Source organism: Doryrhamphus excisus, chromosome 14 (assembly GCF_030265055.1).
Source record: "Doryrhamphus excisus isolate RoL2022-K1 chromosome 14, RoL_Dexc_1.0, whole genome shotgun sequence".
Classification (NCBI taxonomy): Eukaryota; Metazoa; Chordata; class Actinopteri; order Syngnathiformes; family Syngnathidae; genus Doryrhamphus; species Doryrhamphus excisus.
This window is the reverse complement of record NC_080479.1, coordinates 18180329-18207500: the sequence shown is the minus strand read 5'-3', so window position 1 is coordinate 18207500 and position 27172 is coordinate 18180329. Positions and strand designations below refer to the sequence as shown.

General features: G+C 40.6%; 2 protein-coding genes and 1 long non-coding RNA gene across 3 annotated transcripts in view; 1 reads left to right on the top strand and 2 right to left on the bottom strand.

The window, feature by feature from the left end:
• Positions 1-11246, bottom strand: part of gatad2b (GATA zinc finger domain containing 2B) — a 51607-nt gene extending 40361 nt beyond the window's left edge. Inside the window, exon 1 of the mRNA XM_058046281.1 lies at positions 10899-11246. The gene's annotated coding sequence lies outside the window, so the exon portion shown is untranslated. The remainder of the gene's footprint in view (positions 1-10898) is intronic.
• Positions 11247-13079: 1833 nt separating this feature from the next.
• LOC131101903 (uncharacterized) lies at positions 13080-26941 on the bottom strand. Its single transcript, XR_009119343.1, has 7 exons — positions 26821-26941; positions 25702-25801; positions 23023-23163; positions 22819-22938; positions 22607-22725; positions 19253-19381; positions 13080-16361 (listed from the first exon to the last, which is right to left on the bottom strand). It is a non-coding gene; the product is annotated as an uncharacterized LOC131101903 (long non-coding RNA).
• On the top strand, positions 13105-26492 carry gnrhr1 (gonadotropin releasing hormone receptor 1). The gene is made up of 4 exons (XM_058047304.1): positions 13105-13596; positions 15805-16334; positions 22649-22850; positions 24215-26492. The coding sequence occupies exons 1-4, from the start codon at positions 13587-13589 to the stop codon at positions 24628-24630; spliced, it is 1158 nt and encodes a 385-aa protein (XP_057903287.1). The 5' UTR covers positions 13105-13586; the 3' UTR covers positions 24631-26492.
• Positions 26942-27172: the final 231 nt, after the last annotated feature.

Below are 27172 nucleotides of genomic sequence, written 5' to 3'. Positions count from 1 at the left end.
CACGCTGCTGCCATTACAACATAAACGGGACAACAGAAAAAAAAAAATGGCTCCAGATTTCATCTCCTCGTCACAGCGGCGCCGTATCCTTCAGGCCGCTGAGAGCATTAAGAGGGGGGGGGGGGGGGGGATTTGAGTGAGACGGGTTGACTGGGGTGACCTTGTGCAGTACCTGGTTAAATGCCGCACAGCAATGCAGCAATGATCCGCATGCTGCTTATTCACAGACTGGATTAGTCAGAGCTGCGCCCGCCACCGCCGCCACAACGCCGCCGCCACCATTTCTAGCACCGACAAGCAAACACTTGTCATTTCTCCCCCCCGGTTAGCATTCATGCTAATCCATACTTTATTCCCTTACAGCCGTTCATTAACATCATAGACAACAATTAGCACTGACTTGCTGTTATTGTTCTCTTCCTATTAGAAATTATTTCTCTAATCAAGAGCTGATTATGCGGCTTTTTCATCTCAAACTGAAATCCTGTGGGGTGGGGGGGTGGGGGGGGCAAGTGGGGAGGGGTGGTATCATGCATCATGGGTGGCTGACACACACACACACACACACTGCGGTGTTTTCCCTCACAACTTACAAATATCGACACAAAACACCCCGGTTACATTTCACAAAAAAACATCATAACAGAAATCATAAATTAATTGCACAACTGTCTTCGGGCGAGAGGGGGGGGTACACCCCCCCCCGGACTGGTGGCCAGCCAATCACAGGGCACATATAGACAAACAACCATTCACACTCACATTCATACCTATGGACAATTTTGGAGTCAGTCTCCAATTAGCATTAGCAATTTTTTTTAACAGTGAGTGTAACGTGACTAGTTACTAGTAACAGTAGCCTAGCATAAATGTCATGGGAACTGGGAACTCAAAGCGCTAAAGTCATCTTCTTCAGGGTTTAAAATTGAACAGCCTCATAATTCTTTCATCACACACGTTGTCAGTCTCCAGTCATTCACACTCACATTCATACCTATGGACAAGTTGGAGTCGCCAATTAACCTAGCATTAGTATTAGTATTGTTTATACACCTTTTGAGTATTAAGTTGCAGTGTGATGAATCAAGTGCTGTTAGCATAGTGTTTGTTCTCAGTAAGACATTCACACTCACATTCATACCTATGGACAATTTGGAGTGGCTAATTAACCTAGCATGTTTTTGGAATGTGGGAGGAAACCGGAGTACCCGGAGAAAACCCACGCATGCACGGGGAGAACATGTAAACAAACTCCACACAGAGATGGCCGAGGGTGGAATTGAACCCTGGTCTCCCAGATGTGCCGCCCCCCCCCCTTGCGAAATTAGTATTTTAGTATCAGTATAAATTAGTATTAGTTTTTTTTATACACCTTTTGAGTATTAAGTTGCAGTGTGATGAATCGAGTGCTGTTAGCATAGTGTTTGTTCTCAGTAAGACATTCACACTCACATTCATACCTATGGACAATTTGGAGTCACTAAGTAACCTAGCATGTTTTTGGGGAGAACATGCAAACTCCACAATGAGAATCGAACCCACGTCTTCCCGATCTTTTAACTGTGTAGCTTACATGCTAACCATTTGGCATTTGTTTATACACCTTTTGAGTTTTAAGTCGCAGTGTGATGAATCGAGTGCTGTTAGCAAAGTTAGCAAAGACATTCCCACTCACATTCATACCTATGGACAATTTGGAGTGGCTAATTAACCTAGCATGTTTTTGGAATGTGGGAGGAAACCGGAGTACCCGGAGAAAACCCACGCATGCACGGGGAGAACATGTAAACAAACTCCACACAGAGATGGCCGAGGGTGGAATTGAACCCTGGTCTCCTAGCTGTGCCGCCCCCCCCTTGCAAAATTAGTATTTTAGTATCAGTATAAATTAGTATTTAGTATTGTTTATACATGTTTTGAGTATTAAGTTGCAGTGTGATGAATCGAGGGCTGTTAGCATAGTGAAAACCCACGCATGCACGGGGAGAACATGTAAACAAACTCCACACAGAGATGGCTGAGAGTGGAATTGAACTCGGGTCTTCTAGCTGTGAGGTCTGCGCGCTAACCACTCGACCACCGCGCAGCCCCAAAAATATTCAGTTTATAAATATTGAATCCTACTTCGTGGAAACTGAGGTATGGCGGTCGGGTCTAGAAACGAGAGATTACTGTATATATTAGTACAGTATGTAGTAATACACAGTACATAGCGTTTATGAAGGCCTGTTTTGGTGTACAAAAAGTGTATCATATCTGTCATATCTGTGTACTATGAAAGATGATCAGCCTATAGAGTCTTTGGCAATGCTAGCGAGCTTTTTAAAGCTGACCGGAGAATGCTGTTCTGCAAGAACAGCCCACACATTGTGCTCTCATCAACACTTACTCAGCGCCCCAATGCACACACACACACATGCAACACACACACATGCAACACACACACACACACGTAACACACAAGACCCTTCTTTTGCGTCGGGATGGTGCAACTTTGTCGCTACACTCAATCCGGCATCAGGCCACCGTGTCTGTTTACACTACGGTTGCTGCCCCGGCGTACCGACGTGAATTGTGATGAGGCGTTGGATTCCAGAGGTGAGACATCACATGACGGACTCCGCCCGTTCGTAGACGCTCGGGACCGTTCGGGTCATTTGACTGCGGCCATTTCTGATATTAGAAATGCTCGATAACGACTTTCTTAACGCTTGTTGTTATGTTATTCATACCTATGGACAATTTGGAGTCGCAATATCAGTATAAATTAGTATTAGTATCGTTTATACACCTTTTGAGTATTAAGTCGCAGTGTGATGAATCGAGTGCTGTTAGCATAGTGTTTGTTCTCTGTAAGACATTCACACTCACATTCATACCTATGGACAATTTGGAGTCGCTAATTAACCTAGCATGTTTTTGGAATGTGGGAGGCGTACCGACGTGAATTGTGATGAGGCGTTGGATTCCAGAGGTGAGACATCACATGACGGACTCCGCCCGTTCGTAGACGCTCGGGACCGTTCGGGTCATTTGACTGCGGCCATTTCTGATATTAGAAATGCCCGATAACGACTTTCTTAACGTTGTTACTATGTTGTTCACTTGACGAAATAAACCTAATGTGATGTAATGAATACAAGATGCTGCTTTTACCGTGATGCCATTGAATGCATTTCAGGAAAAAACTAACGCTGTCAAACAAAATCTGTAATATGCAATACAAGTTACAGAAAAGGCGCCAAATTTATACTATTTATACACTTTTAGTCTGAACAAAGTAGTCATAAAAAACCTTAGCAATAGTCAACCACAATAACATTGTCTCCGACAGTCAATAGCAAAAACACAATTTTTAACATTGCACTTTTCTAAGTGGCACAAACATCCATATAAGAACAAAGGAAAATGCAAAAAGTATGAAACTCAGGAATAAACTGGTTATATACATTATATTGTGTCTTATTATTTTGTTGCACAGGCGGCCAAACATGGAAATAATACCAAACCGTGAACATACTAAGCTAACAAGCTAGCTGATGTTAGCACGGCAACCAGACAACTGATACCGATACCAAACACATAAGTTGCTTTGTTTGAGCGCTTGATTGTGTGGAATAACTTAGCTAGCTTACGCCCAGGTTAGCGTGTTTTGCGGTTAATGTCCAAAAAAATAATAATTAGCCCCCAATTTTTTTTTACTTTGTTCACGTACATTTACAGTTACACAGTGTCTTGTATTGTTAATTGTTTCCAACCGTGTTCTTGATTAATTTTTCATCACAAAATGCCCTAGTTAGCATCCCATTAGCTTGCCAATACATGGTAATGGATGACTGTAATGGATGACATATTATTTTGTTGCACAGGCGGTCAAACATGGAAATAATACCAAACCGTGGACATACTAAGCTAACAAGCTAGCTGCTGTTAGCACGGCAACCAGACAACTGATACCGATACCAAACACATAAATTGCTTTGTTTGAGCGCTTGATTGAGTGAAATACCTTAGTTAGCTTACGCCCTGGTTAGCGTGTTTTGCGGTTTAAAAAAAAAAATTAGCTCCAAATTTTTTTTTACTTTGTTCACGTACATTTACGGCACGTGTCGTACAAGTTTTGCGAGCCCCTCTACCTGCCCACACGCACACGCAAAACTTTAAATTGTTATTATTTATTCTAATTTATTTAAATTATTTGTACAAATGACTGTTTACGCTGTACAATGTTCATATTTGATGTCATCTGTTTATTCTCCATAATATTATTTATTATTATACGAGTGCTAACAGCACTCGATTCATCACACTGCAACTTAATTATACAACGACATTTCGTTGCCTGGTAGACGGTACGCTATGCGTGTCTGCATGAGAAGACAAAGTCTTCCTACAGTCTGTTATTTGCTTCTAAAAATAATTCCATTATTTGTAATAATTTCCTTCCCATGTTTTGTTATTAATCCAAAACATGCATCAAACTAAATCCAGGTTAGCGTCCAATAGCATGCAAAACAGCTTTTAAGGGTCAGTTAAGTCCTCGAGATGTAGCGACCACAGCTGTGCAGGGGGACCTAATGTGATTCCCCCAACCAACCCCCCCACGGGGCCTAAATTCCTGGCGGCGCCCTCCTGCATAACACGGACAAGATGGTTATTTTTTGGTAGGCCAGGTGCGTTACGATACGAGGTGACCGTGCCCACCGCCGCCTACTAGTGTGCGGGCTAAACTCACAGATGTTCTCATGCTGCCAACTATGACTGGATGACGCGGGACAGGATAGCCATTTCGGGGAGAAGCGCTGCGAAACAAAAGTGCCTTTGTATTTCCTCAACTGATCCCATGTGCACAATTCAACCAATGATCGTCCGTGCCGCCATTTTCCTTACAAAAACATGCAGATTTGCACATTTTGCTTCAGCATTCACTCCTAAAAATAGTCATTTATATGCGATATTTCCTCATGAGGGTTGCATTTATTAAGAAAATGACTTATATGACAATGTGTTATCGATGAGCATGCCAACTGCGTCGTTATGATGATTTCTTTACGCCAACAGCAAGAGATGCAAAGGTCTGATACACCAAAGACATGCGACTGGTTTGGATATTTGATACTCTTGAATTGTTTGATCCCTCAATGACAATGACAATGACACACACACATATAGAAAGGAAAAAGCACGTGAGCAAGTACGAGGTCTTTCCATTGGATTTGTTGACAATAAAGCAAAGAACAATAGAACATCCCCAGCCTACACACACACACACACACACACACACACACACACACAGCTAATAGCTACCAGTGTCATTCAATAATACAGAAGTGGCAGTTTTTTTTATTAGAAATTATAATTATATGTATGCATGTATGTATATATATATTTTTAATATATATTCATATATATATTTAACCCTATAACCCTATTTAAATTATTTATTATAAATTACGTGACTTATAATTAATTACCAGGCATTTTGATGCTGCACCAATAAATCCAATAACATAAAAAAAATATATATATATATATATAATTTATTTATTTGTTTGTTTGTTTATAATTTAAATTATTTATTATACATTCCGTGACTTATAATTAATTACTAGGCATTTTTATGCTGCACCGATAAATCCAATAACATAAAAAAAATTAAAAAAATTAAAATAAATATTTATTTATTTATTTATTTATAATTTAAATTATTTATTATAAATTACGTGACTTATAGTTAAATACCAGGCATTTTAATGCTGCACCGATAAATCCAATAACATTAAAAAAAATTAAAAATTAAAATAAATAAATATATTTATTTATAATTTAAATTATTTATTATAAATTCCGTGACTTATAATTAATTACTAGGCATTTTTATGCTGCACCGATAAATCCAATAACATAAAAAAAATTAAAAAAATAAAAATAAATATTTATTTATTTATTTATTTATTTATAATTTAAATTATTTATTATAAATTCCGTGACTTATAGTTAAATACCAGGCATTTTAATGCTGCACCGATAAATCCAATAACATTAAAAAAAATTAAAAATTAAAATAAATAAATATATTTATTTATAATTTAAATTATTTATTATAAATTACGTGACTTATAATTAATTACCAGGCATTTTAATGCTGCACCAATAAAATCATTAAAAAAATCATAAAAATCATTAAAAAAATAACATTCTGATGAGCACATCAAGCGCTACTTTTCCCCTGCCCCGGTGACGTGTGCCAACTCCTTCGTAAACAAACATGGCGTCGATCCAGTGGGATTCCTTCACTGTATCAGAGGAAGACATTTTGCGGGATGGTTGCACCAAATATGTATCACCAAATCTGCAAGACGACGACAACGAGGCAGAAAGGCGTAGCAGACATTATGTTGCTAACTTGCTAGCAATGCTGAGCCTTTTCATATACACGATTCATACTTCCTGTCAGCGGAAGCATAAATCAATATTCATTGCAATCTGCACCATCCATTTTACCGCCTTAAGATCTACGACCATTTCCAGGAAAAACCCTCATAGGACATTAACTGGTTAAATGGGTGTAAATGGTAATAGTACTCAAAGCGCTTTGACACCGTTACCACATTGATGACGCAACATCAACATGGATCCAACCAGCGACCTCTCTACCGCCTCCTCGTGGACGCACGTCTTTCCCTTTTTCTGTGTTCTAAAGATATACAAACAGATAAAAACACGCTAAAAATACACGTAATAGCATGCAACTATTCTGAAATAACCTCCAAAAACCTGCGACCTGCATAAAAACACATTGTTATGTCGAAGAACTACTTTAATTGGCGTAGTGACACCTTACCGCAGCACACCGGCTAGTAATAAGCTTCACCACCAACACTACCGAAAGGTAACGCTACATACTGGAGCTGCCGCCATTGCTGCTTGTTTTTGTTTCCGAGTTTGAATTGAAAACGTCAACGCTAAGTGTAGCATTAGCTTCTATGTTGCTATGTGAAATCATTCATTCATTCATTTTCTGCCGCTTATCCTCACGAGCGTCGCGGGGGTTGCTGGAGCCTATCCCAGCTGTCTTTTCCGGCGAGAGGCGGGGTACAATCCCAGGGCACATATAGACAAACAACCATTCACACTCACATTCATACCTATGGACAATTTGGAGTCGCTAATTAAGCTAATTAACCTAGCATGTTTTTGGAATGTGGGAATGAGGAAACCGGAGTACCCGGAGAAAACCCACGCATGCACGGGGAGAACATGTAAACAAACTCCACACAGAGATGGCTGAGGGTGGAATTGAACCCTGGTCTCCTAGCTGTGAGGTCTGCGCGCTAACCACTCGACCGCCGTGCAGCCTATAAAAGGAAGTTCCGGTAATGCTTACATAAATATAAAAACATAAAAACTAACTCATGTTAATAGCGCTAATAACTTTTTTTTAGCTGTTTGTATATCTTTACAATACACGTGTGTTTATGGCTCACATAATGATTGTGGATGACCACAGTAATTATGATTAATTAATTATTAACAAATAAACATAATGAGACATTATCATTCAAATCACAGCACACTTACATGGAGCTCAGGACATATCCCTGTGGTATCCCACAAACCAAAAATCTCACTTTGACCCGTCCACACGCAAACACGGCCAATTATGCAAATTGAACAATGACATCAACTTGGGACTTCACCAAAAAGCAGGACCGGGACCCATCTGCCTGGTCCTGAATGAGGCAAGTGTGAAGACCAATAACTCCGGATATGATGTCATCACATGCAAGCCAAGTTCAGGTCTGGTTCTGGTTCAGGTTCTGTGCAAGTCATTAAAAAGTTAGCGTAGAGGTACAGTACAGTCTTCAACAAAATGGGTCCTGTTGATCATTAAAGTTGGATGAAGTTGCCGGAAAGACCGTCTTCCTTGCAAACCACGTCTCTGGGAACCATTTTTTATACTAATTACAGTAATCGCTCCTTTATGAAAGCTCATTGGTTCATGACCAGACTCTGATAAAGTCAATTCATTATGTATAAACAGAATATTTTGGTAGTTAGTGCACAGATAATAGGGTTTTTAGCATTGTTAGAGCCCTCCAGGCATGAAATAATACCCCTACAGTAATCACTCCTTTATGGAAGTTCATTGGTTCCTGACCCGACTCTGATAAAGTGAATTCATTATCTATAAACGCAATATTTTGGTAGTTAGTGCACAGATAATCTGCGTATGACCTTCTAAATAGGGTTTTTTAGCATTGTTAGAGCCCTCCAAGCATGAAATAACACCCCTATAGGCACCATTCCATTCCTATTATCCAATACAAGTGCAATGGAAACATTTGATCGGGCAAACAAATTTTTTTTTTTCATTTAACCAAATCACAGAAATCATGAAACTGGAATATATCATATTTTTCCCTCATAATTTCTAGCTAGGCTGCACGGTGGACGAGTGGTTAGCGCGCAGACCTCACAGCTAGGAGACCAGGGTTCAATTCCCTGTGCATGACCGTGCATGCGTGGGTTTTCTCCGGGTAGTACTCCGGTTTCCTCCCACATTCCAAAAACATGCTAGGTTAATTAGCCACTCCAAATTGTCCATAGGTATGAATGTGAGTGTGAATGTCTTACTGAGAACAAACACTTGATTCATCACACTGCGACTTAATACTCAAAAGGTGTATAAACAAATACACAAACATGCCCCAAAACATGCCGAATGGTTAGCATGTAGGCCACACAGTTAGGAGATTGGGAAGACGTGGGTTTGATTCTCACTGTGGAGTTAGCATGTTCTCCCCAAAAACATGCTAGGTTAATTAGCCACTCCAACTTGTCCATAGGTATGAAAGTGAGTGTGAATGGTTGTTTGTCTATATGTGCCCTGTGATTGGCTGGCGACCAATCCAGGGTGTACCCCACCTCTCGCCCGAAGACAGCTGGGATAGGCTCCAGCACCCCCCGCGACCCTCGTGAGGATAAGCGGTAGAAAATGAATGAATGAATTTCTAGCAAGGCTGCACGGTGGTCGAGTGGTTAGCGCGCAGACCTCACAGCTAAGAGACCGGGGTTCAGCAACAGACAACATGTGTGACGAAGGAATCATGATGTTGTTCAATAAATATGCTAGCATTTATTGCAGTTAATTGGTTTCAGACCGAGGCTAACCGAGTGGTTAGCGCACAGGCCACACAGATAGGTGAGCCGAGTTCAATTCCACACTCGGGCATCTCTGTGTGGAGTTTGCGTGGGTTTTCTCCGGGTACTCCGGTTCCTCCCACATTCCAAAAAACATGCTAGGTTAATTAGCCACAGGTATGAATGTGAGTGTGAATGGTTGTTTGTCTATATGTGCCCTGTGATTGGGTGGCGACCAATCCAGGGTGTACCCTGCCTCTCGCCTGAAGACAGCTGGGATAGGCTCCAGCACCCCCTGATGCTTAGCTGCTGTGTGATATGTCTAATATATAGGGTTATAGGAGTGTAAAGTTGATTATAGGGGTGTTACTTTATGTCTAGAGGGCTCTAATAATGTTAAAAGTATATTGAGAATGTGTTAAAGGAATCCTACTTCACTTATTACTACTATATCGTTCGAAAAAACGAGTGAAACTGTGAAATTCGAAGCGCAAAGACATCATGTAAACGCACCATTAAAGTGTTGCGGAGCGGTTCGGGAACTCAACACAATGTTCGAGCTCCTTGACTACAACTACACACAACGGTGTAAAAACCTGCCCTAACACAACGGCAGTCTTCATGTGGAAGCTACTGGTGGGAGTGGGGGGGGGGGGGGTCCGCCAGGGGACTCTAGGCTGGAAATAGGAAGAGGAAAGACTCCCATCAATTGAGAATACTACACTTCATTCACTCTTTACAGCGGGAACCTTTCATTCATGCAGACCCACTATCAACGCCGGGAGTTGATCCGAGTTCTGGGTGCGTCTATTATTTTTTTTTTTTTCAGGAACCAAGGTTTTTTTGGACGATTTATCAGGGCATCAAACCATCTTGAAAAAACCACCTTGAATACTCAGTTTTCATTCAAGATTGCAACATCAACATACCAGAATTACAGTATATTTATCCTTAAAAGTTCTATATCCGGTACAAGTGAGTGGTTAAGCAAGGATAAAAGTACACAATAATTGTAATACTGCTTCCTATTTAGTGTACCTGAGGTTATATCTACCACTTGGCAAACAAACCAGCAACCCAGGATGAAGCCTTGCTTTGCAGCATGATGTCGGTAAGGCAGGCAAAGGCAAGGCAGCCATTTAGGTGCATATGAACCCAGTTGAGTCTTTACGTAAATGGCTGATGCATTTCCAATTTTTTTTCCCTCCTTCCTAATTGCTGAGAGCCATCAGCTACCCGCCGGCCTCCTCCCAGTGCCTTTAATCCCCCCCCCCCACTTGAAGCTGCTTTGCCTGAATAAAAGCATCCTGACATCTCCAAAAAAAAAAAAAACAGCATTAATAATAAGCATTTGTAGTATTTGCAGGATTCGGTCTTAAACCCCCAAGAGACTGGCATCAAACAATGAAGCGGACTGGAGGCATTCCGCTTCCATCACAATGCAATCACCATCTGCCAAAACACAAGCAAAACACCCGCGAATCGTAGAAGCGGAAACGTTTTTAAGACGCCATTTGAATGTGCATTAGCCGTGGAAAAAAAAAACGACGACCGCCGAGCGTCAGTGTCAAGCCGCATCAATTAAAAAGCAAAAAGCGGGGTCCATTGTCTGTCAGCATAAGCGCCGGTACAACATAACGTGACATGACGTAACAACAAGCCGTCTTTCAAAGCCAACAACCGACGCGCCGTTGCCGTTTTTTCAAAACACATCCGCCGCCCCAAAAAGGCCGCGCTCGCATCCTCGGACTCACCTGTGTCTTTGCTTTCGCCTCAGTGTGTACCGTCTCCGGGTTCACGGTCCGGTCCTCGCGCGCTGCTGCGAATCCTTTACCACCAGTCCCCGGCACCGGCAGGCGGCACTGAGGCGATGATTGGGCCTAGCAGACGATCGCTCCCTGGGTGCATCCCGACAGACAGCTCATTGGCCGGCAGCTCACGCCGTGGGGTCCAGACAGGCGTCTGATTGGTCGCTTTTCCGTAAAGAGGACTCTGACAAAGAGCTGATTGGATGCGCTGTGAACGTCGGCGGCAGCTTTGTGGCTTTACTATTGGTTGTTAATTTCCGCCGCGGAGTCCAGGAGGACGCTGATTGGCTGATAGTAATGTTGTTGTCTGAGTCTGAACGGAGAGCCATGTTAATTTAAGCAATGACAAAATTGACTGTCGAAACCGGATTTATATTTTGGGCATTTTTTACCAATTGTTTACGTTTTTATTTTAAACCCACTTCGAGGATTCTATTACTACATTGTTCACTGTCAAAGTGTGGTACTGTTTGCTAAAATTAGTTCATTTAAATGCTAAACGGATGTAGTAGCTAAACAAAGCATTGTGTTAACGACATAACCTTGACTGTTCAGCATCTTCTTTTCTTTTTTTGGTGCTTATTTCCACATCTGAACATGCGAATTGAATGATCTTTATCTAATGTAGCCAACTAAATGCGTAACCAACAAGATGCCAGTGGACTTTCTGACCTACTTTGCGCATTGAAAAAATGTAAATTATTTATAATGAACTCCATATTGGGGTGCGTTCTAATTTGTATTCCACATCCTCTCCGTATACATAATCAGCATTTATCTAGTAATTACATTTATATTTTTATTTCAATACACCTCCTGTCTATTGAGGCTCTATGGGGGTCACACGGTTTCAAATGCGTATCGATATAAAACATTATAGTGACAAATATACATAATTAAATCATTATAAGTAAAAAAAATAATAAAGTGCATCTTATATATCCTCGTTTAGATGCCAAACAATGAATGAGTTAAATGTTGCTAAAATGCACTCACACGTGAAGGTGGAGCCATCTAGTGGCCGTTTACATATTTACAACCTTTTTACACCGATTACTGCATCCTGAAAAATCAAAGGGGGCCATTTTGATAGTTTTTTGCCACCTAAGTTGGACTAGCTTTATAGTTTTCTTTCTTTTATAAAGACAAAAAAGACGTTATTATGCATAGGTAAAAGTCTGTTCCACTATGTAAACGTTCTTTTTAAAGTTAGACATTAGTTATGTCTCCTCCGTTTAATATTATGTATGCCATTGTAGCGTGTAAAGACTGGCAGAGCAATGTAATATTCGTCCGTGTGGCAACACCGTAGCTGAGTTTCGTTCCTCCAATAGACTTAGTGATGCACGTGAGAGCTCGTGGAGTGATGCACGTGAGAGCTCGTGGTAGCATTTTGTAACATCTTTGGTGAGTGGTTTACCGTAATTAAACCTTTTTCCAATGTAAAAAAAACGTCTCGTGGCTCAAAAAAAGTTCAAAATCACTGCATTACGGTATGAAGGATCTGTAATACATGTACTCAGCACTAGAGGTCAGCATTTCGTTTTTTTGCTGCGCTTAAAACCTGGTCAGTTGGCCTTATCCATCCTTCTTTTTTCTATGCCGGTTATCCTTACTAGGGTCGTGGGGGTATGCTGGAGCCTATCCCAGCTGACTTCGGGCGAGAGGCGGGGTACACCCTGGACTGGTCGGTTGTCTAACTGTTCCCTAATTATGGTCGGATAATGAATAGGTTTACATTATGCTTAATGAATGTCTTTTTGTCCAATTATTAATTATTAATTATTAATGAATGAATGAAAGAAACATATTGTAAAATGAAAAAAATGCCAATGTCCAAAAGGATCAGTCAATCCAAATAAATAAATAATAAAACAATATTAACAACATAAAAATAAAGAACAACAAAAATAAATAAATAGATAATATTTTAATAAAACAAATAATAAATAAATAATAAATAAATATTTAAAAATGACGTACAAATAATCAAATATACAAACAAAAAATACGATTTAAAAAATAAAATAAAATAATATATATATTAAGTACACAAATAAATAAATAATTAAAAAAATAATACAAACAAACAACAAATCAAATGCCAATACTAATGGTAATGATAATAGTTCATTTGGAACATCCAGTTAATTTACATCTCAGTTCATTACAGAATGTAAAAAGATAAAAATAACACAAAATGCTTTTTATGTATTCATTTTTTTGTAACCATAATCCATAAGAATAAGAAAGAAATAATAATAATAACACATAAAAAACGAAAGAATGGCGACGTACTGTGCAGTCAGCAGGACTATTCCTGGAAATCCTCTCGAATGTCTTGTGTGTGGCTCATGCGGCAGGAGCCGTGACGTCACCCCGCCCAACTCGACCAATCAGCGGCGACCCTGCTTCCTCGTTCAACACTGCATGTATTATAGCAGGAGCAGACTGTGCGCGTGCCTGCAGACGAGGCTAAGCTATGGAGGCTGCCTCCGCCGTAAAAAAAAAAAAAAACAACACATAAAACTCATCGTCGCCAGGAAGGAGCGTCTGTGAAGAGTATCGCGAGACTGCCAGAAGCTAAGACAAAGTGATGCTTGAGATACTTGAGCAACTGTGAAACCTCCCAAGATGACTTCAGGTAAGATGATAGAAGCTTGTCGTGGCGATCCGTTTTTATAATAAAGATGGCGTCTCTTTAAAGAAACACAATGTTTGGATGTTTCCTGTTTTTTTTTTTTTTTTTTGGATTGTAAGGAAACATTGGCGTCTTCTTTGGTGCAGTACCACCAGCTTACAATCACCGACAGAGGGCGCTATTACGTCTTGCTGCCCAAAAAGCTAATAGGGCGATTTTTATTCCATATACTTGTGTGTGCAAAATGACGTCCATAATGTGAATTAAGTCAACAGAAGCAAGTTTGTTAACAATATAGTATATAAATGTAGCAGTATCAAATACTTAGTGATGACAAATATACTGTAGTTGGCATAATAATATAAACATGAGTTATTATTAAACCTAAATCTGCTAAAACATTTCAACAATGTATTTCTAGATGACTTTTCAAACGGAATGTTGTGTTGCCCCCCCACTGTGGAAGGATTAATTTGCAAGTAATTCCACTTTAATTCAACTTGCAGGCTGGAAAATCCTCAGTGACACACTGGCGTGCAATACAGCGGGTGTCCAAAATGTGGCACAGGGACCATATTCAGCACATAGTTCCCTCCGTGAACTAAAAATGGATTATTGATAGGATATGGGGCGGCACGGCGTTCGAGTGGTTAGCGCACGGACCTCACAGCTAGGAGACCAGGAGGTTCGATTCCACCCTCGGCCATCTCTGTGTGGAGTTTGCATGTTCTCCCCGTTCTCCCCATCCCCGTGGGTTTTCTCCGGGTACTCCGGTTTTCTCCCACATTCCAAAAACATGCTAGGTTAATTATTGTTAATTAATTAATTGGCAAATCCAAATTGTCCATAGGTATGAATGTGAGTGTGAATGGTTGTTTGTCTATGTTGTTTGTCTATATGTGCCATGTGAGTGAATGAATGAATATTTTTCCACCATCGGAGTTTGCATGTTCTCCTCGTGTATGCGTGGGTTTTCTCCGGGTACTCCGGTTTCCTCCCACATTCCAAAAACATGCTAGGTTAAGTGGTGACTCCAAATTGTCCATAGGTATGAATGTAAAGTGGGAATGTCTTACTGAGAACAAACACTTTGCTAACGGCACTCGATTCATCACACTGCGACTTAAAACTCAAAAGGTGTATAAACAAATACACAAACATGCCGAATGGTTAGCATGTAGGCCACACAGTTATGAGATCGGGAAGACGTGGGTTCGATTCTCATTGTGGAGTTAGCATGTTCTCCCCAAAAACATGCTAGGTTAATTGGCCACTCCAAATTGTCCATAGGTATGAATGTGAGTGTGAATGGTTGTTTGTCTATATGTGCCCTGTGATTGGCTGGCCACCAGTCCAGGGTGTACCCCGCCTCTCGCCCTGAAGACAGCTGGGATAGGCTCCAACACCCCTCACAACCCTTGTGAGGATAAGCGGTAGAAAAATGAATGAATGAATGAATATTTTTGCTGTCAGCGCACATGGCACACAGCTAGGAGACCCGAGTTCGATTCCACCCTCTGTTTGTATTTTATATGTTTTCCCCCGTGCGTGCGTGGGTTTTCTCCGGGTACTCCGGTTTCCTACCACATTCCAAAAACATGCTAGGTTAATTGACGAATCCAAATTGTCCATAGGTATGAATGTGAGTGTGAATGGTTGTTTGTCTATATGTGCCCTGTGATTGGCTGGCCACCAGTCCAGGGTGTACCCCGCCTCTCGCCAGTTCGAAGACAGCTGGGATAGGCTCCAGCACCCCCCCTGTGACCCTTGTGAGGAAAAAGCAGTAGAAAATGAATGAATGAATTATAGAGTATGTTATTAGATATGATACCGGGAATGTTATGTTATTGTATTTGAGACCCGGGTCGTCGTGTCGAGTTCACTTTAAGGATGTCTTGTTAGTCACGATGACATCACAAATGCAACATCTTGCAAGGACAACTGAGAAGATCAATTTTCACCCTCAACCGAGAGGTTGGTGACTAAAATAGCATTAGCATCAAAGCCGTAGAGAAGCGACCGATTAAATTTTTGTTCAGAGCGGCACCATGACGCTCCTGAAAAAAAAAAAAAAAAAAAAAAAAATCTTGCCCTGCAGATAGCGCCATCATAAATCCTGCTAACGAGAGAAAAGTCATAATTGACTTACCAGTGTCAATAAAGCGAGTGACGTTTGACTTTGAGTGTAATCAACGCCTTTGTTGTTTTCAGAGTCCGCTCTCATGGCGGGAAACCTTTCGTTGTGGTTTTCCACACCTGCGTACCCGCCACCGCACAACGCGTCCGTCCCGTCCACGTCGCCGCCGTGGGAAGCCCCCGCCTTCACTGTCGCCGCCCGTTGCCGCGTCGCGGCCACGCTGGCGCTCTTCGTCTTCGCCGCCGTCAGCAACCTGTCCGTCCTGATCAGCGTCTGCTGGGGGCGGGGCTACCGCCTGGCGGCGCACCTGCGCCCCCTCATCGCCAGCTTGGCGTCGGCGGATCTGGTGATGACTTTCGTGGTGATGCCGCTGGACGCCATTTGGAACATGACGGTGCAGTGGTACGCCGGGGACGTCATGTGTAAACTCTTGTGCTTCCTCAAGCTGTTCGCCATGCATTCGGCTGCTTTCATACTCGTGGTGGTGAGCCTCGATCGATATCGCGCCATTCTGCATCCTCTGGATTCCCTGGACGCGGGGCTCAGGAACAAACGCATGCTGCTCGTGGCCTGGACGCTCAGTCTGCTGCTGGCATCTCCGCAGGTACGCTCTTATGTGCTCCCAGGCAACCTAAAACCAGAGGAGGAAATAAACAAAAGGCACCGTGAAAAACAACAAACTCACTTTGATACATTTTGTACATTCATTCATTCATTTTCTACCGCTTTTTCCTCACGAGGGGGGTGCGGGGGGTGCTGGAGCCTATCCCAGCTGTCTTCAGGCGTAAGGCGGGGTACACCCTGGACTGGTCGCCAGCCAATCACAGGGCACACATAGACAAACAACCATTCACACTCACATTCATACCTATGGACAATTTGGAGTAGCCAATCAACCTAGCATGTTTTTGGAATGTGGGAGGAAACCGGAGTACCCGGAAAAAAAACCCACGCATGCACGGGGAGAACATGCAAACTCCACACAGAGATGCCCGAGGGTGGAATTGAACCCTGGTCTCCCAGATGTGCCGCCCCCCCCCCCCCCCTTGCGAAATTAGTATTTTAGTATCAGTATAAATTAGTATTAGTTTTTTTTTTATACACCTTTTGAGTATTAAGTTGCAGTGTGATGAATCGAGTGCTGTTAGCATAGTGTTTGTTCTCAGTAAGACATTCACACTCACATTCATACCTATGGACAATTTGGGGTCACTAATTAACCTAGCATGTTTTTGGGGAGAACATGCAAACTCCACAATGAGAATCGAACCCACGTCTTCCCAATCTTCTGTGTGGCTTACATGCTAACCATTTGGCATTTGTTTATACACCTTTTGAGTTTTAAGTTGCAGCGTGATGAATCGAGTGCTGTTAGCAAAGACATTCACACTCACATTCATAGCTGTGGACAATTTGGAGTGGCTAATTAACCTAGCATGTTTTTGGAATGTGGGAGGAAACCGGAGTACCCGGAGAAAACCCACGCATGCACGGGGAGAACATGCAAACTCCGATGGTGGAAAAATATTCATTCAAATATCCACAAACTCCACACAGAGATGCCCGAGGGTGGAATTGAACCCTGGTCTCCTAGCTGAGAGGTCTGTGCGCTAACCCCTAGACCCCCGTGCCGCCCTATTTTGTACATAAACTTTAATAGCTTTAATAGCCCCCATAAGGAAAAAATATATTGACATTAGCCACGTTTACACGAGTTTGTCCTCTTTCCAAATGGAATCTTTCTGTAATACTTTTCCGAAAACAATAGCCATGTATACATGGACCCAAATATTCCAATTGGATTCGGTTTATTTGCTCAAACTGAAAGAATGTAACCTTTGTTATACACCTCGTTCCGAAAAAAAGTGCCAATCCGAATGAACATATAATGGTATTCCCAGGGGTGGAATATTCCTTTCCCTAATCCGATTGAGGTATCTTGTACCCGCTCAAACGGAAAGTTCTTCTTCGTGGTGTTTTTCTTCTTCTGTTGTTTATTGGCGGTTGGCAAGCAGCTTACGGTGTGCATTAGCGCCATCTGTGGAACAGAATCTAAACACTTCTACTACAGTAAACCTCGGATATATCGGAATTCAATTGTTCCCACTGGTTTTGTCCGATATAAGCGAAATCCGTTATATGCGTATACCGGAAAATGTCAGTTTTACGCATATGTCGGATTTATATCCGATATATATGCGTAAATTGGATTTTATCCGTTATAAAAAGGCACTTCCTTGACTATGTTTCCAATGTACCTGGACGCGCAGGCAACGCTGCAAACGCTGCAAATGACGTCGTATAGCGGCCTGTCACGATTCGGCGAATCGGAGCGCCACGATGCGGCCATCCGATATATGCCAGGGAAATTTAATGGAAATGCATTGGAACGGGACTGGAGATTTTGTCCGAAATAGGCGAAATCCGTTATAAAAAATCCGATATATGCAATGAATTTTTATTGGAAATGCATTACAGAAAAATCGGTTCTTTTTTATCTTTTTTATCTCCAATATATCTGAGTCCGATATATCCGAGGTTTACTGTATTAGCATGATTGAATTTGACCTTTTCCTGTTTAAATTTATCCCGGGTGCGTTCTTTCAGCCCGTGCTCAGATATGACGTAACATGTAGCTCCAGACATTCTTCACTTTTAAAAATGGAGGCCAGCAATCGGCACTGGACTGCTAAGCAAAGTTTGTTTTTGATCCAAACTAAATTTCAAGACTGGATGAAAAAAAAAAAACTAGCAATACAGAGTTATTCCAACAAGTGAAAAAAAGCCGGTATTACGGGATGTTGATGTTTACGTTTTACTGCGCATGCCGTATTGACTATTCTGTTTTGATTATAGTGCCGCATGTAGACAGGAGATTGGAATATTCCTTTCCATGTATACCATTGTTTTCAGAAAAGTCATTCGGAAAGAGGAAAAACTTCTCATGTAGACGTGGCTAATGGTAATAAATAATAATATAATAATCTGAAAAATATACAATTTTATAGTTTTTTTTTAACTCACATTGGTACATGTTTGTATATTTATCAATTAATGCCATTTCCAGTGGGTAGACAAGCTTATCATGATTGGCTGCTGTTAGTGAAATGTGGGAACATGACATTTGATTTTGGAATAATGTGGAATCGCTTGTAGAATGTGGTAGAGCTACTAAAATGTAACTGAAATGCCGTATGGAAATTGTGGAATCATGATCTTAGATGTGGTAAAAACCGGTAAATGTGGAAGTAGAGCGTCAATGAAGTGGGGTGTGATAATGCCAAAGTGGTATAAATCGGAATTCTGTGTGTATGCCGTACCGCCATAAGGAATACTTGGCTTTAAGAAGCAAAGTGGGTGGTGGCCCAAAGATGTACCGTATGACTGCGGAGGTTAAACCTGAGACATTTGTCTCTGCAGCTTTTGTTTGCAGTCGCCTCTGTGAGGTAGAGGAGCTAAAAATAGCGCCAGCATCAGCATCATCAGCAGCAGCGTGTTGAAGCTGGGAGCAGATTCAGTCACCGATAGATGTGTGGACGATGGGCTCGCATTCAGCTTTCCCCCCCGAGTTCATCAGCTAGTCTGCGGGCGGGCTTTTGTGTGCTTGCCAGTCAGTCGCTTGTTTGGGATGGAATGGGAGTCTCCTTCTAGCTGAAAAAGGGAATCACATAGAAAGAAAAGGTGAAAAAAACACACACACACGTTGTTCCCACTGGAATGTGATATCTAGTCTACGCTTACATTCCGGGTGACGTGTGTGTGTGTGTGTGGGTTGGAGGTGGGGCGGATTGGGCTGATAAAGGTTCCGCCAATACAAACACGTGCACACATGTCATCTCTCGCAATATGGCAGTCCCATTATCGATCACTCATTATCACGGTTTATTATCCGATATTTGTTAACTGATGTCCGCAGCAGTAATCTACTACTATGGACGAGACATTATCCTACCTTGTACTCCATGTAGCCAGCCATGGATGCAGAGTGTAAAAAAAAAAAAAAAAAAAAAAAACGGTTCTCCTCCCATTCCGTGTGGAAGTGGTAAGTTTGTGGATTCTTACTTTGTCTTTCTTCCCCACTCTGTTTGAAAGTCCTTCTTAAGTTCAAAAGAAATACTAAATATGAGGCTAACTTAATTAGCCTGCTGGCTTGTTGGCTCGCTAGCTCGCAAACTCGTGGCTGTCTGGCGTCCCTGTAGCATTTTTAATAATAGTATACCCAGATAGTAATGTCAATGGTACACCAAAATAATTGTATACATGATACTATTACCAAATATAGTAGTATTCCTAAGTGGTAGTACTTCAAAATGCCATTCCAAGATACTATTACTCCAAATATAGTAGTATTCCTAGGTGGAAGCACTTCAAAATGGCATTTCAAGATACTATTACTCCAAAATAGGAGTATTCAAATATAATAGTAATACAAATATAATAATATTCCGAGATAATAGTAGTTCAAAACTGCATTCCAAGATAATATTACTCAAACATAGTAGTATTCCTATGTGATAGTGCTTGAAAATGGCATTTCAAGATACTGTTACTCCAAAATGGTAGTAATCCAAGATAATAGTACTCCAAATACAATAGTATTCCAAGATAAAAGTAGTTCAAAACTGTATTCCAAGATAATATTACTCAAACATAGTAGTATTCCTATGTGATAGTGCTTGAAAATGGCATTTCAAGATACTATTACTCCAAAACAGTAGTATTTGAAGATAATAGTACTACAAATATAATATTTGGGCTGGACGGGACAAAAAAACTGTATTCCAAGATAATATTACTCAAACATTGTAGTATTCCCAGGTGGTACTACTTCAAAATGGCATTTCAAGATACTATTACTCCAAAATAGTAGTATTCCAAGAAAGAAAGTGATCAAAATAATAGTATTCCAAGATAATAGTAGTTCAAAACTGTATTCCAAGATAATATTACTTAAACATAGTAGTATTCCCATGTGATAGTGCTTCAAAATGGCATTTCAAAATACTATTACTCCAAAATAGTAGTATTCCAAGAAAAAATTGTTAAAAAAAGAATAGTATTCCAAGATACTAGTAGTTCAAAACTGTATTCCAAGATAATATTACTCAAACATTGTAGTATTCCCACGTGATAGTGCTTGAAAATGGTATTTCAAGATACTACTACTCCAAAATAGTAGTGTTACAAGAAAAAAGTGATCAAAATAATAGTATTCCAAGATAATATTACTCAAACATAGTAGTATTCCTATGTGATAGTGCTTGAAAATGGAATTTCAAGATGCTATTACTCCAAAATAGTAGTATTCCAAGAAAAAAGTGTTCAAAATAATAGTATCCCAAGATAATAGTAGTTCAAAACTGTATTCCAAGATAATATTACTTAAACATAGTAGTATTCCTATGTGATAGTGCTTGAAAATGGCATTTCAAGAAACTATTACTCCAAAATAGTAGTATTCGAATATAATAGTACTACAAATAAAATAATATTCCAAGATAATAGTAGTTCAAAACTGTATTCCAAGATAATATTACTCAAACATATTAGTATTCCTATGTGATAGTGCTTGAAAATGGAATTTCAAGATGCTATTACTCCAAAATAGTAGTCATCGAAGATAAAAGTACTCCAAATATAATATTTGGGCTGGACGGGACAAAAAAACTGTATTCCAAGATAATATTACTCAAACATTGTAGTATTCCCAGGTGGTACTACTTCAAAATGGCATTTCAAGATACTATTACTCCAAAATAGTAGTATTCCAAGAAAAAAAGTGATCAAAATAATAGTATTCCAAGATAATAGTAGTTCAAAACTGTATTCCAAGATAATATTACTTAAACATAGTAGTATTCCCATGTGATAGTGCTTCAAAATGGCATTTCAAAATACTATTACTCCAAAATAGTAGTATTCCAAGAAAAAATTGTTAAAAAAAGAATAGTATTCCAAGATACTAGTAGTTCAAAACTGTATTCCAAGATAATATTACTCAAACATAGTAGTATTCCCATGTGATGGTGCTTGAAAATGGCATTTCAAGATACTATTACTCCAAAATAGTAGTATTCCAAGAAAAAAGTGATCAAAATAATAGTATTCCAAGATAATATTACTCAAACATAGTAGTATTCCTATGTGATAGTTCTTGAAAATGGCATTTCAAGATGCTATTACTCCAAAATAGTAGTATTCCAAGAAAAAAGTGTTCAAAATAATAGTATCCCAAGATAATAGTAGTTCAAAACTGTATTCCAAGATAATATTACTCAAACATAGTAGTATTCCTATGTGATAGTGCTTGAAAATGGCATTTCAAGATACTATTACTCCAAAATAGGAGTATTCAAATATAATAGTAATACAAATATAATAATATTCCCAGATAATAATAGTTCAAAACTGTATTCCAAGATAATATTACTCAAACATTGTAGTATTTCCAGGTGGTACTACTTCAAAATGGCATTTCAAGATACTATTACTCCAAAATAGTACTATTACAAGAAAAAAGTGATAACAAATAATATTATCTAAAACAAACAGATATGATAATAATCCAAGATAATATTTCTCAAACATAGTAGTATTCCCATGTGATGGTGCTTGAAAGTGACATTTCAAGATACTATTACTCCAAAATGGTAGTGTTCCAAGATAATAGTACTCCAAATATCATTTCACCAGCAGCGATGTTGTGATGAGGCGATGGGCGGAGCAGGGCATGAAAGCGGAGTCAAGTGGAGGGATTTTCCACACGGAAGGACTAAAGAACTGCCGGCAGTGATCAGTTCTTTACGTAGTTTGTATGCATGAAACAAAAGGCCGCCTTTGTTTATCATACAAACTTTTGTGGTGTTTTTTCTGTACCTGCACGCACCCCCTTCATCTTGTCGCTCTCCTCATCCTCAGCTGTTTATCTTTCGGGCCGTTAAGGCAGACGGAGCCGACTTCACTCAGTGCGCCACCCACGGAAGTTTCCATCAGCGCTGGCAGGAGACGGCATACAACATGTTTCATTTTGTGACTCTGTACGTGTTCCCTCTGCTTGTCATGACCTTCTGCTACACCCGCATCCTCACCAAGATCACTGGCCAGATGCACAAAAGCAAAGGTTGGCGCCACTCAGCATCGTACACTCTTTTGCTACCTTTTCTTTTCTTGTCCAGATGTGCGTTGATGTTGAGATGAAGTCACTTCCACTGTACACAGAACGCATAAAGTACATATAAAACACGGTATTAAAGCACTACATATAAAAAGCTACCATCCATCTTGGTTCCTACCTCCATCTTTGGTCATGAGCTTTTGGTAGCGACCGAAAGATTGCAGGTAAATTGTCCGAAATGAGTTTTCTCGATAGCGTGGCTGGGTCTCCCCGGAAGTCATGTCCACACGCCGTTCTTGCAATTTTTTTGTTTTGGTAGCTTGAAAAAAAAAAACAACGTTGCATTCTGACGTTAACGGATACTTCAATGAAAACATTTGGTGGACACTTGGCGCCGTTTGCTTGATGCGCGATGAAGATTTTAAACATTTTGAAATTTTCTTGCATGGGGGGGGGGGGGGGGGGGTGCTGGAGCCTATCCCAGCTGTCTTCGGGCGAGAGGCGGGATACACCCTGGACTGGTGGCCAGCCAATCACAGGGCACATACGTATAGACAAACAACCATTCACACTCACATTCATACCTATTGACAATTTGGAGTGGCTAATTAACCTAGCATGTTCTTGGAATGTGGGAGGAAACCGGAGTACTACCCGGAGAAAACCCACGCATGCACGGTCATGCACAGGGAATTGAACCCTGGTCTCCTAGCTGTGAGGTCTGCGCGCTAACCACTTGACCGACCGTGCCGCCCAAATTTTCTTGCCGCCAAAGTAAATTTTTGTCGCCGTTACGAGCCACTATGAGCCAGTTTGAGCCACTGCACGCCACTAGGCACTGGCGCCGGCCCGGTGGACTCTTAGCATAAATAAATAAATTATATACATAAACCAATTCCAAATATGTATAAATGATGAATATAAATGACTTAGTTACTTTTACCTTCATTGAAGAAGTGAACATGGACGCCACCTGAATGTTTTGCTATGAGTTATTTCTGGAATTTGATCGTGTTGCTCATCGTTTTTTATTAAAATGTTTCCACTTGGAACTTTCTTTGGCTCCATTTTGTTTTATTTGACAGATGTGATCAAAAGAAAAGCAGAGCCCTGAGGTTTAAAGCACGATTGAATTCAAGAAATAACTCATGGCAAAACAAGAAGGTGGCATTAATGTTGATGTCGCCGCCTCATGGTGTCTTTGTCGACAATCACGTCTTCAATGATGGTAAAAGTAACCTTCTGGAACCCATTCCGGACCCTAAAAGACTGTGGTTGTGATTGAAGATTCACTTACTTTGTCTTTAAGGAGTCACGTTCAGGGACTTTATGAACATGTTCGATTTCCTCCCCAATATCAATATTCTCAGATGGCGAGCGATGCCTGCGACGAAGCGGGAAAGACAAGATTCCCAAAGCCCGCATGAAGACCCTCAAGATGACCGTTGTGATTGTCAGCTCCTTTGTGGTCTGTTGGACCCCCTACTACATCCTGGGGATCTGGTACTGGTTCCAACCGAGCATGATCAAGCACACCCCCGAGTACGTGCACCACGTGCTGTTTGTCTTCGGCAACCTGAACACCTGCTGCGACCCCATCATCTACGGCTTCTACACGACCTCCTTCCGAGCGGACCTGGCCGACGTGGTGGCGTACTGCTGCCACGCCCGCGCCAGCAACGGCTCGCCGCGCTCCGTGGATCGGCTGTCCACTCGAAGCGGAGGAGCTGCCGGCGAGATGGAGTCCGATTTGAGCTCCAACCCGCACAGTGGGAACCCGGCGTGAACTACCTGGTCTTGTCAGACTGATGGAAATACTGTGAGTATACAAGAAAATCGGGGGGTGATGTTTCAGGGTAGTCCTTTATCGATATTATCATAATAATAACACCTTTAATAACAAGTCGATATGCTGCAACATTTACACTCTTTCAAATGAATGTACTGTACGTGATGTCAAAGGGATGGACACTTTGGAATGTACTATGGCCCGATCTTCAGTCCCATCATAGTGGGGCTTTGAGGGCCTGACTCCATTGCTCTCATCCCGAAGGTCATTTCCAGGATAGGGATGGAGAGCAGGCTTCCGTGGAAGTATGGATGTAAAACCACTAGTAATAATAATAATGTCCACTTCTAACCATGGTGCATTCAAGGACCACCGTGATGAAAAAGAGTGATGAGTGAAGCATAAAGCCGGGGAGAGCCCCCCAAATCCTGAAATTGCGGGGATACACTCTACTTCCACACTAGTCAAACCCTCCAATGCTAACCTTAAAGGGACTGTATGCAAATTGGGGGGCGCCGGTTGGGGTGGAGGGGGGTCGGCGCCAACATTGCAACGCACTGCCGACATTACATCCTGCACTCTTCTTACTGTCAGTAAATAAGCTACTTACTACATGTAGACTACATGTATACTACATGTATGTTAATAATAACAATGTGGTGAGGTTTAGCTGCTAAATGTAACAACTGCATGATGGGAAATTGTTGTTTGCGTTAATGGAACTGCTTTTTGTACGCCATCACTCGTACATACGACGACGACTGTGAGTGATGTGTGGTGTGTTTATATTTTTTTGGGTTGGAAAAAAAAAATGGAATCATCCAGTTGCAATCAGTCCCTTTAATGCTAATCCTGCTAAGCTAAACCTTAACCTCCCAAGTTTCATAATGTTTCTTTCTAAATGACTTAAATATATCATATAGCAGACCAAAACTGGGATAGACGGATTTACAGAATGTGGGTAATAATTATTTAAACAAAAGTAGGCAGGTGCCTAAATTTGGGCACCCTTGTTTTTTTTTATCTATTTGAATACCTTTAGAACTAATTATTCATTCATTTTTTTACCGCTTATCCTCACGAGGGTCGCGGCCGTAGACCAACTTTTTTCCAAGGAAAACTGAAGAGTCCTCAAAGATACGATGAAGCTAGCATGAAGCTAGCATTGCTGTAAAAAAACACAGAACAATACAAGACATATATACAATTAAAATGAGAATAATTCTATATTCTTAGCAAATATCAAAGTGGCAAAGTTGCATCCTTCCCCCCCAACAGACTTTTACATTAAATGTAGTGAAAATCTTCTGGATTAGCATTTTTATGGCTAAATATTGTAATAGTGTTGCCCAATGAAAGACATTTTTCTATGCATATTACCAAAAAAGTACTGCATTGTTTAGTCGCCCTGATCCAATGAAGCACAATGATGTAAAAGACCTTTTGAAATACATTTCTTGTGTACTTGGAATTGGGAGTACTGCATAGTCTTGTGTTTTCCAGTTTTTCCAGCACAGGTTCATGACACATATGTCATATTCCGTATGATTATTTTGGACTAAAATGCAGATTCTATAGCCTTGCATGATTGTGAAAGCTGAATAGTGGCACGTGACATGTATAGTGTGAAATATTCTATAATGGGTGTGCATATACTGAATATGTATTTCTATACTGTATATGTATGCTAAACGTAGCCTTTGCTGAATGAGACTGTAGCACATGCAATTTCATATTCTCTGCAAAACAGAACCAAACAATAAAAGTGGTATTTACAGCCCCCCCTGCTGGTGGAAAATCGTGTTACATTTTTAATTACCGTAATGCTTCATATACACGCGTACATGGCTCGTGCTTCGTTCCACCATTCGGCAGCTAGCTAACATTTGAATGTGCTCCAATAAACAAACAAAATTTTGTATTTTCTCGTCCTTTACTGGACTAATTATTTTTCTAAACACTGTAAAACTGTACAGAAACATAAACACGGAACATATATATGATATACAGCGATATGTATACAAAAGATAAACATCAATATGAGTACAGCTAGCATAAAAGCTACAATCCTCAAGTTAGCCACAACTAGCATGACACATAGCAAACCTATACAAACTATACAACAGTGCTAAAAAAAATCATTTCTCATGCCTTAAAATTATTTAAATGACATTAGATGTTACTTACGTGCGTAGTCTCCAAGGCAGAAGCGTAATAGATGATATTCCGTGACGACAAGTAAGACAGCGTTTTTTGGCGACGGTTCGAGTTGAACAGCAGTCAACGAATATACAGTGGCGTATTGTGTCCACTAGGTGTCGCTAAATCAACAGCCCACAATACAACACGTTAAGGGCAGCACATATTCATTCACTTCAATGGGGACATTTTCCCTATTGAAAATGAATGGGTCATTTATTTGTGGTTGTTACCCACCTGTATACATTTACTTTCCGACATTTCAAAATTCAGCATTTTTTAATCGAATGGGGTGCCCCCTACTGGTGGAAAATAATTTTACATTTTCCATGATTAACAG

Bases quoted from the DNA above. Each gene is read 5' to 3' on its own strand.
- gnrhr1 (XM_058047304.1), top strand. The intron at 16,335-22,648 runs GTACGCTCTTAT...CCTCATCCTCAG, and splicing joins TGCTGCTGGCATCTCCGCAG to CTGTTTATCTTTCGGGCCGT. The intron at 22,851-24,214 runs GTTGGCGCCACT...CAATATTCTCAG, and splicing joins CCAGATGCACAAAAGCAAAG to ATGGCGAGCGATGCCTGCGA.